At 31.1% G+C, this 15,789-nt stretch overlaps 1 protein-coding gene across 5 annotated transcripts in view; it reads left to right on the forward strand.

Annotated features, from left to right (window-relative positions):
* LOC106880618 (3-hydroxy-3-methylglutaryl-coenzyme A reductase) overlaps nucleotides 1-15,789 on the forward strand; it is a 103,508-nt gene that overhangs the window by 66,619 nt on the left and 21,100 nt on the right. For all 5 annotated transcript variants that reach the window (XM_014930640.3, XM_089363684.1, XM_052973242.2 and 2 more), the window contains 7 exons: nucleotides 5,035-5,140; nucleotides 6,417-6,523; nucleotides 8,267-8,383; nucleotides 9,312-9,466; nucleotides 13,423-13,532; nucleotides 13,823-13,947; nucleotides 14,625-14,740. In XM_014930640.3, the coding sequence (XP_014786126.2) occupies nucleotides 5,035-5,140; nucleotides 6,417-6,523; nucleotides 8,267-8,383; nucleotides 9,312-9,466; nucleotides 13,423-13,532; nucleotides 13,823-13,947; nucleotides 14,625-14,740 (836 nt within the window). The remainder of the gene's footprint in view (nucleotides 1-5,034; nucleotides 5,141-6,416; nucleotides 6,524-8,266; nucleotides 8,384-9,311; nucleotides 9,467-13,422; nucleotides 13,533-13,822; nucleotides 13,948-14,624; nucleotides 14,741-15,789) is intronic.

The following is a 15,789-nucleotide window of genomic DNA, read 5'->3' on the forward strand; positions in this document are numbered from 1 at the left end:
CAGCCACACTTAAGTGGCAATATACTACACTTTATCGTGCAGTTACTGTTAATACTTCATTTAGAGAATTAACATTGCTTGTTTTCACCTTTTCAATATCAGTGAAGAATGTCACTGGAAAAGAAGATATAAGATTTTGCCAGGTTTTTCTCTCTCACCAAGGTCATCAGCTGTCGAACGCCGAAGAAGGGAAATAACCCTGAAATCCGGATACGTTTGTGCTGCTGGTCGTGGTGAGAGGGATAACTCCCTTGGCAAACAGGACACAGTCGTGTGTCGATAAGCCAGCTGGAGGAGATGTCCTCCTGGGGCTAAAAGCAACAGTAACATCCACCCCTAGGGGTCAGCCACACTTAAGTGGCAATATACTACACTTTATCGTGCAGTTACTGTTAATACTTCATTTAGAGAATTAACATTGCTTGTTTTCACCTTTTCAATATCAGTGAAGAATGTCACTGGAAAAGAAGATATAAGATTTTGCCAGGTTTTTCTCTCTCACCAAGGTCATCAGCTGTCGAACGCCGAAGAAGGGAAATAACCCTGAAATCCGGATACGTTCGTGCTGCTGGTCGTGGTGAGAGGGATAACTCCCTTGGCAAACAGGACACAGTCGTGTGTCGATAAGCCAGCTGGAGGAGATGTCCTCCTGGGGCTAAAAGCAACAGTAACATCCACCCCTAGGGGTCAGCCACACTTAAGTGGCAATATACTACACTTTATCGTGCAGTTACTGTTAATACTTCATTTAGAGAATTAACATTGCTTATATATATATATTTATATATATATATATATATATTTATATATATATATATATATATATATATATATATATATATATATATATATATATATATATATATACACTAGCAGAAATACCCGGCTTTGCCCAGGTTAAAGAGAATAATGAAATCTAAAAACGCCGTCTAGACTACGCAACCCTCAACTGTTAGTAGCTACGATACCATATTTCTACATTAATAACTCTCCATTCCATGCCAGCATGGAACATAGACATGAAGTGGAATGCCAGTCTCTCATCTGGGAAGGCCTTGAAATCAATGTTACCAACTGGGGACTATGTGCCGCAGTGATAATAAAAAGACTCAAAGGAAGTCCGCAACGAAATAATTTTACTCAACACTTTGCAAGTGAATCAGTGGAAGCAAAGATGCGTCTCATTTACTTGACAATTTATGCACCACAGTGCAGAAATCACAATGTAAGTATATCTGAAAGGGTAGTCTTACACTGTTGTACCGTTGAATTACAAATAATGCTCATCTGTTATGTTCGGGTTAAAATTTCATCAACATCAAAAATATATGAATTTTCATGGGAGTTATGGCCGTTATACATAGAATATAATTTCCAAATTTCATAAAGATCCGTTCAGTACTTTTGACGTAGTTTTGGATAAGAAAACAAATGACTAATGTGTGTGTTTGTGTGCATGTGTTTGTGTGTGATGGGTGTATATATGTATAGATATCTGTATGCATGTATATATGTATATATGTGTACATATTACATGTACATCTCTCTCTCTATATATATATACATCTACACATGTGTATACATATACATGTATGCATATAGATCTATATCTATATATATATATATATATATCTATGCATATACGTGTACATATACATCTATATGTATACATATACATCTCTTTCTCTCTCTTTCTCTCTTTCTCTCTCTCTGAAAGTATCTGTCATTACAGTATCGAAATGTGATTGTTTCAGTTAGTGGAATAACGTGTACATATACATCTATATGTATACATATACATCTCTCTCTCTCTCTTTCTCTCTCTCTCTGAAAGTATCTGTCATTACAGTATCGAAATGTGATTGTTTCAGTTAGTAGAACAGTTTCATTTTTAAAGTGAAAGTATTTGACATGAGTGTTTTTGTTTCACTTTTGACACGTAATACTTAAATAGTGGAGGAGATATTATGTTGCCGTGGGCTCGAACTCTGCAAGAAGTTAAAATTTTTTTTGACTAAAACACAACTGGAACCCTAAGTAAGGCATGTGTAAAATTTGAATGGAATGGTTGCGTAGTTCTCGAGTTTTAGGGATTCACACAGACAGACAGACAGACAGACACACATTCTCATTTTTATATATATAGACTAGCAGAAATACCCGGCGTTGCCCGGGTTAAAGAGAATAATGAAATCTAAAAACGCCGTCTAGACTACGCATCATCTTTATATAGAGAGATGTATACACCCAAACACACGTATATATATGTATATCAATATAAATATATGAAAGTCAATGAAGTTTCGTAAAAGAAGGTGATCATGTACATACTTTCTTGCTGTTGTGATTATAACACCTCGTTGTAAACAATGTTCCTTGTTTTCCCTTGTGGAGCATATACAAATAGGTTTTTTTTGCTGCCCACTCTTGAGCAGCCAACATACAGTTGTCCATGTGAGAAGCAGGGCTCTTGCAAGAGAAGACCAGCTACAGACAGTGTTTGACCCTGAGATTTGTTTATGGACATGGCAAAAGTCACACGAAGGGGGAATTGTAGTCTTCTGAATGTAAAAGGAATGTCTGCTCCTGATGGAGTAAGAGGAACTCTTGGAATAAAGGCGTCATCCCCTTTTGCACATCCAGAAAGAATGGTAGCCTCGATAACGTGTGACATCATTTTCTAAATAATGCTCATCTGTTATGTTCGGGTTAAAATTTCATCAACATCAAAAATATATGAATTTTCATGTGAGTTATGGCCGTTATGCAAAGAATATAATTTCCAAATTTCATAAAGATCCATTCAGTACTTTTGACGTAGTTTTGGATAAGAAAACAAATGACTAATGTGTGTGTTTGTGTGCATGTGTATGTGTGTGTGATGGGTGTATATATGTATAGATATCTGTATGCATGTATATATGTATATATATGTGTACATATTACATGTACATCTATATATATATATATATATATATATATATATATATATATATACATCTACACATATGTATACATAAACATGTATGCATATAGATCTATCTATATATATATATATACATATACGTGTACATATACATCTATATGTATACATATACATCTCTCTCTCTCTCTCTCTCTCTCTCTCTTTCTCTTTCTCTGAAAGTATCTGTCATTACAGTATCGAAATGGTGTACATATACATCTATATGTATACATATACATCTCTCTCTCTCTCTGTCTTTCTGTCTCTCTCTCTGTCTTTCTGTCTCTCTCTCTGTCTTTCTGTCTCTCTCTCTCTCTCTTTCTCTCTCTGTGAAAGTATCTGTCATTACAGTATCGAAATGTGATTGTTTCAGTTAGTGGAATAGTTTCATTTTTAAAGTGAAAGTATTTGACATGAGTGTTTTTGTTTCACTTCTGACACGTAATAGTGGAGGAAATATTATGTTGCCGTGTGCTCGAACTCTGCAAGAAGTTAAACATTTTTTTGACTAAAACACAACTGGAACCCTAAGTAAGGCATGTGTAAAATTTGAATGAAATTGGTTGCGTAGTTCTCGAGTTTTAGGGATTCACACAGACAGACAGACAGACAGACAGACAGACACACATTCTCATTTTTATATATATAGATATATACTGTCTGTTGCCTTTGTGATTGATTGTCAAGTCACACTCTTTTATAAAGATCTTCCCGCCAAAATATAACCTGAAGTGTTTTAGATAATAATGATAATAATAATGCATTTGAAATTTATTTTCATGTTTGTAAAACACCAATACACTCCATGCTTACAAAGGTTATTTATAAAATGATGTTGCATTCAAAAAGCTATAATTTAGTATTAAAATTGACAGTTTTACTGTGTTCCAAATTTACTTTCTTGTCTGTAAAATACCAACATATTTAATGCTTACTAAATTTGTTAATAATAATAGTAATAATTCTTTCTTCTATAGGCACAAGGCCTGAAATGTTGGGGAAGGGGGCTAGTCAATTACACCTATCCCAGTGTTTAAGTGGTACTTATTTTATCCATCCTGAAAGGCTGAAAGGTAGAGTTGGCCTTGATAACATTTGAACACTCAGAACATAGAGTCAGAAGAAATGCTACTAAGCATTTTGTCTGGAGTAGTAATGATTCTGCTACATGATTGCCTTCAATAATAATAACGAGTACCATTACCATGTCCACTTCCCATGCTGGGTTGGGTTGAATGGGTTGTCACAGGTCAAGTCATCTTCTGTTGATAGCTGCTGCCTTGGTATCCTGATGCACATATGTATCATTTCGTTTAATTTCTGTAGCTGGATGCCAATCATAATGTACTGGGTGTGTGGGCTATTTTTTTTGTACCAACACAAGAGAGGTTGAATAAAAGGATGTCAGAACCCAATGCATTGTCTGCTCGTTTGCCAACCACATTGCAGAGTGTAATGGGCACATTTTGTGGTGCCAGCTCTAGAGATTGTTTCACTCACTTAGGCAGAAAATCAAACTGCATTTCATCAAGAATAACTCTATATTTGATCAATCTGTGTTACAACTCTCTCCTGACCTTCAAAGGTTGGTCCAGCAATTTGATTTCTCTATAATGCCTTCTCTTTTGTACATCTACTTCGCCTTTGTAGCAGTTCGCAATGCTACTGCTACACCAGTCATTAAATATGACTTCTTCCTGTATTGACTATCAGATATGACTATCGCATGTCCTACATTGTCAGATATTTTGAGCATCTCTGACTATTCCTGATGGGCCAGCAGCTTTTTCTATCTTTGTGTCTCTATCAACCACACTAATGTCAACTTGAATTGCTGAAACATAGACAAACCTCCAGTAAAAGAGATACAAGAAAATTACAAAGAGGTTAGTTGAGCAATAACAAAGAATGGTGACTGGGAAGAGTGGGGTTGGAGGTTGACTGATGACTGGGAAAGATGGAAGAAAGAGTTGTACTTCTTGCTAGATGTCTATGGCCTTCCTTGATTATGGATTTTGATTGATTTTTGCACCAACACATCTTTTACATGAAATCTGTTTTTCTTTCAGTATGAAGTCCAGGACAATATTGCACAAGGTATGTCCAAGCTTGGCCCAGCTATCACTCTAGATGCTATCGTACAAACACTAGTATTTGGTGTGGGCACACTATCTGGTAAGTTACGTTATTTGTGTAATAATAGCCCTTTTTCTGATTAACTGATGATTTCTGTTATTCAATTTAAGAATTAGATTTTGTTAACAGTTAAATATAAAATCAACAAAACTGAATTTAAAATGTTTCATATATTGATTTGCAGTTTCTCAAATCACATAACTATAACCCATCTTCTGTCTCAGATATTCTATGTAACTGTGTACCCCACTATCTCTCCCTCCCTCCCTATCTCCCCCCCTCTCTTTCCTCTGATGTACCTAACTCTCTTTCTTACTGTTTATATTGTGATTTGCACCCAAGACTACTTCATTAACTCTTTAAAATTCAGCTCTCTCTGTCAAATGTAATGCTTATTTATTCACATTGTTTTGAATTAATCATGCATTATCCTGTAGCCTTGAGATTTTGATGATGTAATTGTCTATTTTTGAAATGACGTTGTAGAGTGGGTGTTAGAGACTGGATCTGGCTGGTTTGAACATAAAACAGGTGGAATATTTAGTCCAGTTAAGGCTGGTTTTACTAGTAAAGGGTTAAACACTTTGCCAAAACTTTTTCCACAGAATTGTATTCTTTTAAAAATACCTTTGCTACTATCAATCTAATAATCTCAGAAAACAACATCTAACTGAATATCATATAGGTATCACCAGACTTGAGAAAAGAGCCTGCAGGATCTGTGGTCTTCATTTCCTGTCATAAAAAAAAAGTAACTGTTCCATATTTTAGAATCTTCACAGATTATCGTATTTCCCACTTTAACCCCCACTACAAGTGCTTGAGATGTTATATATGCAATTTTTCCCTTTGTTCATTTCTTGAGAGAGTTTAACCTTGGAAACATAGTTGTTACACTTGACCACATGTATGTTGTATCTTCTCCACAAGACACTTAGAATATGACAGTCACAATTGATTCCAGTTTTATCTTTACCTCATTTCATTCTCCAGCAGTTTAACTCTTGTTTATAAATTATTGATAGTTCCGGCCTTCTGTTTATGACACTATAGTGGTGTTGGGATTAATAATTTAGATAGAATTCAGTGGATATTAACTTTTGATACATGAATGTTAAGATACTTACTAAACGGTGTTCTTTGTGAAAGCATGTCTGGGTTGACATGATTCAGTTGACCGAAGGAAATATAAATTTGCTTGGTAATAGGTAAGAGTTGGTGACAAATCTGTCTTAAAATCAAATTTTTGTACCTGACACTTGGTATCATATTTTTCTTTTATATTGATCTTTTATTTTGATAAATTTTATTTCAGGCTGGAAACAATTAGAAACTATCAGCTACTTTGCTTGTCTTTCTGTATTAGCCAACTATTTAGCACTTATGACCTTCTATCCTGCTTGTTTGGCTTTAATGCTTGAGGTAAGTTTTATAAGTGAGCTTTCTCAAGTAATGTATCTGTGAATTTAATGATTGTTGTACTTGTCCAAGTTGTATTGGTTTTCTGGAATAATTTTGAGTATTTTATCAATGTGATGTATAATAAATGAAATGATTCCAACAGTAATTTGGAAGTTATATAAGCAATGCAAGTCAAATCAGTATATGTCTACTGATAGAAGATTTGATTAAGATATAAATCATTAATGTTAAAGTGATGCTCTTAAGAAAGGTATGAGCATCACATTTCACATTTCTCTTTCTCTTGAGATATAGGACCTTTGTACCTATTCAAAAATAAACCAGTTGGTGTTTCAGACTCAAAAGAAGACAAGCACAAACAACACAAGGGGTGTATAACAAAGATTCAAGTGTTATTGTATGGCCATAAAATCTCTCTAATAAAGGCAAATTTATGATTAATTGTCTGAAAGTGATATCATATATAGAGTAACTACTTTTGTTTGATGTACTTATTGAAGAACAACTGCAAAAAATTTTTTGAATATATTGAAGATGAACAAGGAAAATTGTAAATTTAAGGAAAAAGTTGAATGAGAAAGTTTGAAAGTGAATGCTACTTAGGCCATCTTCAATTGTCAGAAATTACTCATTTTAAAAATATGATTTTAAATTATTCAAAATGGAATATCATTCATCAACTATTAAAAATTGATTTTTTATGTATTAAGTATGCAAGATTAGTGTTTTCCATTTTCTTAAATTTCATGTCTTGACTTTACATAATATCACTATTATGCATTAATTACTGATAGAATCGTTAGCGTGTCAGACAAATGCTTAGTAACATTTCTTTCTGATTTATGTTCTGAGTTCAAATTCTACTCAGATCAACTTTGCCTTTCATCCTTTCAGGGACAAATGAAACAAGTACAAGTTGTGTAATAGGATCAATGTAATCACCTAACCCTTCCCCTCAAAAATTTCAGGCTTTTTACATATGATAGAAAGAATTATTATTATTAATAAGGTGGCAAGCTGGCAGAATCGTTAGCACGCTGGGAAAATTGCTTAGCAGCATTTAGTCCATCTTTATGTTCTGAGTTTAAATTCCACTGAGGTCGACTTCGCCTTTCATCATTTCGGGGTTGATAAAGTACCAGTGAAATACTGGGGTTGATGTAATTGACTAGTCCCTTCCCACCAAATTTCAGGCCTTGTACCTTTAGTAGAAAGTATTATTACTATTATTATTAAGGCAATGAGCTGGTAGAATCATTAGCATACTGGGTGAAAAACTTAGTGGTATTTCACCAGTCACTATGTTCTAAGTTCAAACTTCACTGAGGTTGACTTTGCCTTTCATCCTTTTGGGGTCGATAAAATAAGTACCAGTGGAACACTGGGGTTGATGTAATCAACTAGTCTCCTCCCAACAAATTTCAGGCTGTGTGCCTTTAGTAGAGAGGATTATCATCATCATCATCATGTGATGTTGTAGATTGAAGATATTGTGTGTTTGTGTATGCTGGGGATATGTACTGTCTGTCAAATCATAACAAAGACCTCAGACAGTATTTTATGCAGTTCGAAGTAAAGCTGGTTTTTGCAATACACTAAGACTGTAGGGTATTCCTAAAGTGTCTGTATGTTTCTTCAGGTTGGATGGCATTGATCCTATTATTATTTTTATTTATTTATTTTTTAAACAATTTAGTGTGGTAAATTATTTAGAAAAAAATTTTCCCTCTCTTCTGTATGTAGCTTTGTCATGGTGTAATCCACGAGCAGCCAGTGTCAAAACTTCAATTTATAATGAACAAAGATGGGGATGAAGAACAAAAGTCAAATCCTGTTATACAAGTGGTCAAAATCATTATGGTAAGATGTTTTTAGTTACTTTTATTTCCTGAGAGTGTTGAATCTATTCTTAGAATATAAAACTCATCTTAATGTTACCCATCTAATTTTTGTTGTTCAATCTCAGCTTAACCTTCATGCCAAAACATTGCTTGTGTAATAAATATTGACAGCAGATAGAGGTATATGCATTAACAGTGTCTGCATGTAAATATTTGAATGTTCAGAAACATTCAGCCTATGCTGGTGAAGTAAATGTAAAATAAGAAACATTTTCAGGAACTAGCTTTGAAATTTTGTTTGTCATTTATTAATATTGACTGTAATGATGAGTAAAATTTTATTATTATTATTATTATTACTATTATTATTATTATCATCATCATCATCATCATCATCATCATCATCATCATCATCACCATCACCATCATCATCATCATCATCATCATCATCATTATTATTATTATTAAGGTGACGAGCTGGCAAAATCGTTGGCACGCTGGGCGAAATGCTTAGCAGTATTTCGTTTACTGCTATATTCTGAGTTCAAGTTCCACCGAGGTTGACTTTGCCTTTCATCCTTTTGGGGTTGATAAATTAAGTACCACTTATGTACAGGGGTCGATCTAATCTACTGGCCACCTCCCCCAAAATTTCAAGCTTTGTGCCTATAGTAGAAAGGATTATTATTATTATTACTATTAAGGCAGCGAGCTGGCAGAATCATTAGCATGCCGGGTGAAATGCTTAGCTGTATTTTGTCTGCTACTATATTCTGAGTTCAAATTCCACCAAGGTTGGTTTTGCCTTTCATCCTTTCAGAGTTGATAAAGTAAGTACCAGTTGAATACTGGGATCAATGTAATCAACACATCCCCTCCCCCAAAATGGCTGCCCTTGTGGCAAAATCTGAAACCATTCTTTTTATTTTTTTAATTTTTTATTACAGTCTACTGGTTTGGTTTTTGTACATGTCTACAGCCGATGGATTACTGATAGTGTAAAAGGTGCAGATACAATGTTGTATCAAAATATCATTTCTACATCAGATATGAATCAGAAAATCCAGCCAGAGATATCTTTCTGGCAGTTTTATTTAGGCAGGTTTGTTCTGATATGAGTTTATATTTTTAAATGGTGTTTTATCAGATTTTTATATTTGAACAAAATATACGTAGAATTGTATTATCTCTGCTGTTAAAAGGGTTTATCAACTTTATCATTTTCCCCATTTCATTTCTACCTTCTAACATGTTTTACAATGCAAACAATGAGATGTTGATATAAAACTACATGTAGTTCATATTAGATTGCATAAAAGGTTCTCTGATTGATAAGCCTTCAGTCACCAACATACTATAACCACTTGTGCCACTGATTGACTGCAATCTCTTAATTCTTCTACTGTTATTTCAATGGTCTATACTCTTCTGAATTTACTAAATGTGTGACTCAAACCCATTCAATATCTCTGCTCTGTCATCTCCACTGTCCAGATTCTATATATTTCCCCATTATGAAATCAAACTTGTGGAATGCTTCCTTTTCATTTTAATGTGCAGAAATTCAAGTTGAACATCAACCACATTAACCCCAACACCTCCACTGCTCTGAGAGGACATGCCCCATCTTTCTTAGACTAACTAATAAAAATATAAATAATATGATGCAACTGAAACTGCTGACGTATGATGTTATTCTTGACAAATATTTTTAAAATTCTCACTTACCCACTACACTTAACTAAAAATGAATATCACAGCTTACTGGTGTAACTTGTGGGATCATTACAAACTTCATGAGTGTTTTATTCACAGACCAAACCTGTATTTTCTTATTAAAGGAGATGGGGATATTGTTAACTTTTAAGTCTGTAAAAGCTTGGAGAAGTTCCAGCAAACTTCATTTGCTTAACAAGGAACTACTCAGAGGCAGAAGATGAAGCCATGAACTTGTAAAAAATTTGATTGAAACTAGGATTCCTTTGTCCAGATGTACTTCTCACTCCATAATTTAAAATGAATAATCCCCATATTAGCTGCTCATTAACTTATTAATTGAATCACAAGAAGTAAAAATATTAGTTTTTCTGAAGGCTATCACTTGAAATTTGTTGGAACTTTAGATTTTAACTCACTCATCTAGCAAATACTTTCATTTGAGTATTTGTATTTTTAATAGAAACTTTTAGGACTTCATGTTTCCATTATGAGTGGTGGGTTTACTGATTACTACTAGTTTTGATTTTTTGACATCAGAATATTTAGTTCAGAAGTTTCAAATCTTAACTTTCATCATAATTTCTATTACTAGAAATCTATTTTACTGTCCTTATACTAAGCAGTTCTCCTAATGAAAACATCTTGTTAGTTATCTTCTCTAATGATTCTTAACCCATCACTGATGAATTGTTACAATATTTAGATGAGAATCTCACCTATATATATATATATATATATATATATATATATATAATATTATTAGGGACAAAATCCAAAATTACAGGTAAAAAACTCAATTAAAATCAATTTATAAAAAATTAAAATTAAATTGAGCCTTATAGATAAAGTATATATAAAATATATATAGTTTTAGGGAAAATAACCAATTTTCAAGAACTTATCGATGAAAATCCACTATCACATATAGAAAAATTAATATTAAAAGCACAATAAATGAGTATAATATAAAGTAAAGTAAATATCATAAGATAAATATAATAAAAAGATTACACGTGTTTCATAACCAATTTTCAAATAGAAAAGAAATTTAAATCGATTAAAATCAATTGAAATTATCGAAAATAAGTTCTATTCAAAAATATAGCTACTCGTCAGATCGTAATTAGAACAATAATTAGATATATATCTCAACCAACAATAAGTACCAAATGAATTAATATGAAATACTTATTATATAAAGATAGAAAAATTATTTAAAAAATATCATAATATCAAAATAATAACCATTCAATAATCATCCTTTCATCCATAATAATAACATGTATATTATATACAAAAAACATCTTACCTAAATTATCATTGTTTTAAATTATCATTGTTTTAAATACAAGTTGAACGAAGTTTAAGTTTAAAATAATAATGAAGATAAAATTAGTACATATTTAACCGGTGTAATAGTTAAAGCTATACTATTTAAAGCTAAAGACGTTTATTTAATTATGATTAAAGATCAATTGAATAATAGAAAAATACAAGATTATTTATTTCTACAAACGTAATAATAAAAAAAAAATATGAATGAAAAAATTATGAATGGAAAAAATTATGAATGAAAAAATTAGGAAAGAAAAAATTATTAAGAATAAAAGGTTAAACTTTATATATATATACAAAGTTTTGATTTAAAAAAAACTTTAACGATATTATAAACTATAAAGATTAATAATTAATCAAATAATATTAATCAAAAATTATTGGTAGGTTAATATTTTAGTAAGTTTAAGGTTTTATATTACAATGACACTACGATTTTGATAAGACTAAATCAATAGTAGTATTTTAGTTTATTTCATAATATTATTTAATTTACGACTATTAATATTTTTATTTATTTATTATATATTAGAATTTAATATTTATTAATATGTTTTATAAGATAACTATAGTTTTTTGTTCTTTTTATGTTGTTAGTTATATAAATTTTAAATTTTTCATTCATTTATTTAAGTATTATTATTTCATTCATGCTTTCGTATTCTATTCTCTATTTTAACGTTCTTTTTTAACGTAGTATTTTCGCGCGAACTCTTGCTTAAAACGCTATAGCTATTAGATAACGTCTTAGTTTTCAGTTTGAATTACGGAAAAATTTGGATAAGTACTGTTTTCACTTTGCTAAAGATTTTCTACTATTTGAAAATAATATGTATTCTTGTTTTTATACTATTCATTTGTTTCTTTATAGATTATTTTAATAGATAACTTATTTAACACTATATTATTTAGAAGTTATAGTTTCATTTCAACATAATATTAGAACTTCGATTGGAATAGTGTTGATATATTTTCGATTATTTTTGATTAATATTATTTGATTAATTATTAATCTTTATAGTTTATAATATCGTTAAAGTTTTTTTTAAATCAAAACTTTGTATATATATATAAAGTTTAACCTTTTATTCTTAATAATTTTTTCTTTCCTAATTTTTTCATTCATAATTTTTTCCATTCATAATTTTTTCATTCATATTTTTTTTTTATTATTACGTTTGTAGAAATAAATAATCTTGTATTTTTCTATTATTCAATTGATCTTTAATCATAATTAAATAAACGTCTTTAGCTTTAAATAGTATAGCTTTAACTATTACACCGGTTAAATATGTACTAATTTTATCTTCATTATTATTTTAAACTTAAACTTCGTTCAACTTGTATTTAAAACAATGATAATTTAAAACAATGATAATTTAGGTAAGATGTTTTTTGTATATAATATACATGTTATTATTATGGATGAAAGGATGATTATTGAATGGTTATTATTTTGATATTATGATATTTTTTAAATAATTTTTCTATCTTTATATAAGTATTTCATATTAATTCATTTGGTACTTATTGTTGGTTGAGATATATATCTAATTATTGTTCTAATTATGATCTGACGAGTAGCTATATTTTTGAATAGAACTTATTTTCGATAATTTCAATTGATTTTAATCGATTTAAATTTCTTTTCTATTTGAAAATTGGTTATGAAACACGTGTAATCTTTTTATTATATTTATCTTATGATATTTACTTTACTTTATATTATACTCATTTATTGTGCTTTTAATATTAATTTTTCTATATGTGATAGTGGATTTTCATCGATGAGTTCTTGAAAATTGGTTATTTTCCCTAAAACTATATATATATATATATATATATATATATATATATACACATACTCAACCTGTTCTGTTAAATAAATCAAGTAATGAGGATTTTTAAGGATAACCTTAGCTTAGTTAACCTCTTCTTGTACTAAAGTTGACTGTAGAATGCAGATAATATCTCTTTTTTTTTCTTATCTTTTTATTTCTACAGACTGTTTACAGCTGATTATGCTACCACACTGTTGTTGATCATCCTGTTGGGATTAAAATATATATTTTTTGATGTTAATATTGACACCAGCATGGGCAGTTTATTGAAAGGTGATTGAATTTCATCATTAAAATTAAAAATCAAAATAAATGTTTTCTGCTGATTTTTATATTAGTTGTTTAAAATACACTATGAAACAAAATATGCATCTCATATTTTTGCCACACATTTTCATTAATTTATTGTCATAGAATTTTCAAAAACAATAGTATGTATAAATTTGCAGTATAAATAGCAATATTTCTAAATATTTCTTAATTAGAAGTAATAAATAAATAATGCAGTAGGAAAATACAATTATCTTCTAGTATAATGAAAATTATTTCTGTTTATTTGACAGATAAGAGAAACAAAGTTGAAATATCTACACAGACATGTTTTGAATCACCTCAGTCATCAGAATGTTTGAAATCCCTTAAAAATTCATCAGAAACTGAAGAACGTCACCAAGTAAAGAAACCTAGTGTAAGTAGATTCTTGTTCCTTTTGGACAGACTAAAAAAGGAGGAAAAAAACCCAATGATCTTCAAGTAATTTAAATTTCTGAGCAGTAACTGCAAAATTTTTTTCTCTGATATTTTCACAGATCAAATTTCCAGTATAAAAGTGAAGTTTTAGGATTCAATAGGTTATAAATCTTATGAATTTTTGAACAACAACATATTTCTGCTATTTAGTGCTAGAAAAGAATTATTATTTGGCTAAGAACTATCAGTTCTAAGCATTTCTGAGTTAGAGAATTTATTTGATGCAGTCAGTGAAGTAAGGCATAGAGAAAAAGTAGTTAGATGGTTTATAACAGTTTTCAGATCCAGGTGCTGGCATGGACATGTGGTTAAGAAGTTTGCTTCCTACCCACATGGTTTGCAGCTCAGTCTCCATGATTGCACAGGTCATACAATTCTACTCAACTCCATATGTGTCAGAAAACAGAAGTCTGAATGCACATTTATCAAGAAAATTCTTAATTTTTTTTTTTTATTCTTAACTTCTTTGAAATACAAATGCAAATTAAAGGTTTATTTTGGCCTAGTGTTACTTAATTCACTTGAATTAGAATACTCAGTTGGTTGCTGTGTATTATATATTACTAATAACTGTTATCCACATTACAAATTCTCATTTGATTCATGTTTTTACAGGAAGGAATCAGTGCATTAAGTAACAAAGAAATTATTGAGCTTGTCAAAAAGAAACATATAGCTGGTTACCAACTGGAAAAAGTTCTAGGTGACTTTGAAAGAGGAATTGATGTCAGGTAATGTTATGACTTTTTCTTTTACCATGATTGCATAGGTCATACAATTCTACTCAACTATAAACATCACTATATCATTTGCAAACTTAGTCATCATTCTAACATCTACTTTTCCATGCTTGCATGGGACAGATAAGATTTTATTGAGGTAGAATTTTCTTCAGCTGAATGCTTTTCCTGTCACCAACCTCTACCTATTTCCAAGCAAATTTATATTTCCTCCAATATTGAACAACAAACAACCTAAACCTGCTTTCACCAACAAACAACATCATTTCTATGATAGTGGTGCTTTGTTTTACATTCAGAACGCACGTGTTAAAACAAGAATTTCCACTTAGCCACATATACATACACACATAGATATAGCTATAGGTACAGGCATGGTTTTGTGGCTAAAATGTCACTTTAAAACCATGTGGTTAAGGGTTTAGTCCTACTAACTGAACATTGTTGGATAAAGTTCTATATTATAGTTGTGAGTGAAAATAGTTGGTAGAAACTGAAGCCTGTTATATGTATATGTGCATTTGAGTGAGTGACTTCATACTTTGTTCCTATCTTATGTGTGTTCATTGACTTGAAAATAAAGCAACAGTCTCACTATCAAATAAACGTGATATTGTATGATTGCAATCAACTGCCAAAATACATTTGGGTTTCTTGTCATGTGTTAGATTTGTAAACAAAAAAGCTCATAACTATGTCTAGACTATTCATTGTTCATTAAACTAGAAGGTTGTTAACTTGTTAGCCCTGGGCTATAGTAGAAGACACTTGCCCAAAATCATGTGGACAGCAGGACTGTGCCCCAAATCTCTTGCACACTGCATCTAATTCCTCTTATGCCTATTTTTTCTCTCAATACACTAGCGCTCTGTCACACATGTATACTGACATTGTATATCCAGCAGAGCATACCAGCTTCATTACTCTCTGGCCTTCACATGTCTTCTGCATTCAGAGCCCACGTGCAATTGTAAACCTGAATTATTTGTTGTCTACTAAAGTACTTGTATATTTTCAAGCTCCAATTCATTACAGTAGCT

The sequence above is a fragment of the Octopus bimaculoides genome, chromosome 15, assembly GCF_046866305.1.
Source record: "Octopus bimaculoides isolate indiv1 chromosome 15, ASM4686630v1, whole genome shotgun sequence".
Taxonomy (NCBI): Eukaryota; Metazoa; Mollusca; class Cephalopoda; order Octopoda; family Octopodidae; genus Octopus; species Octopus bimaculoides.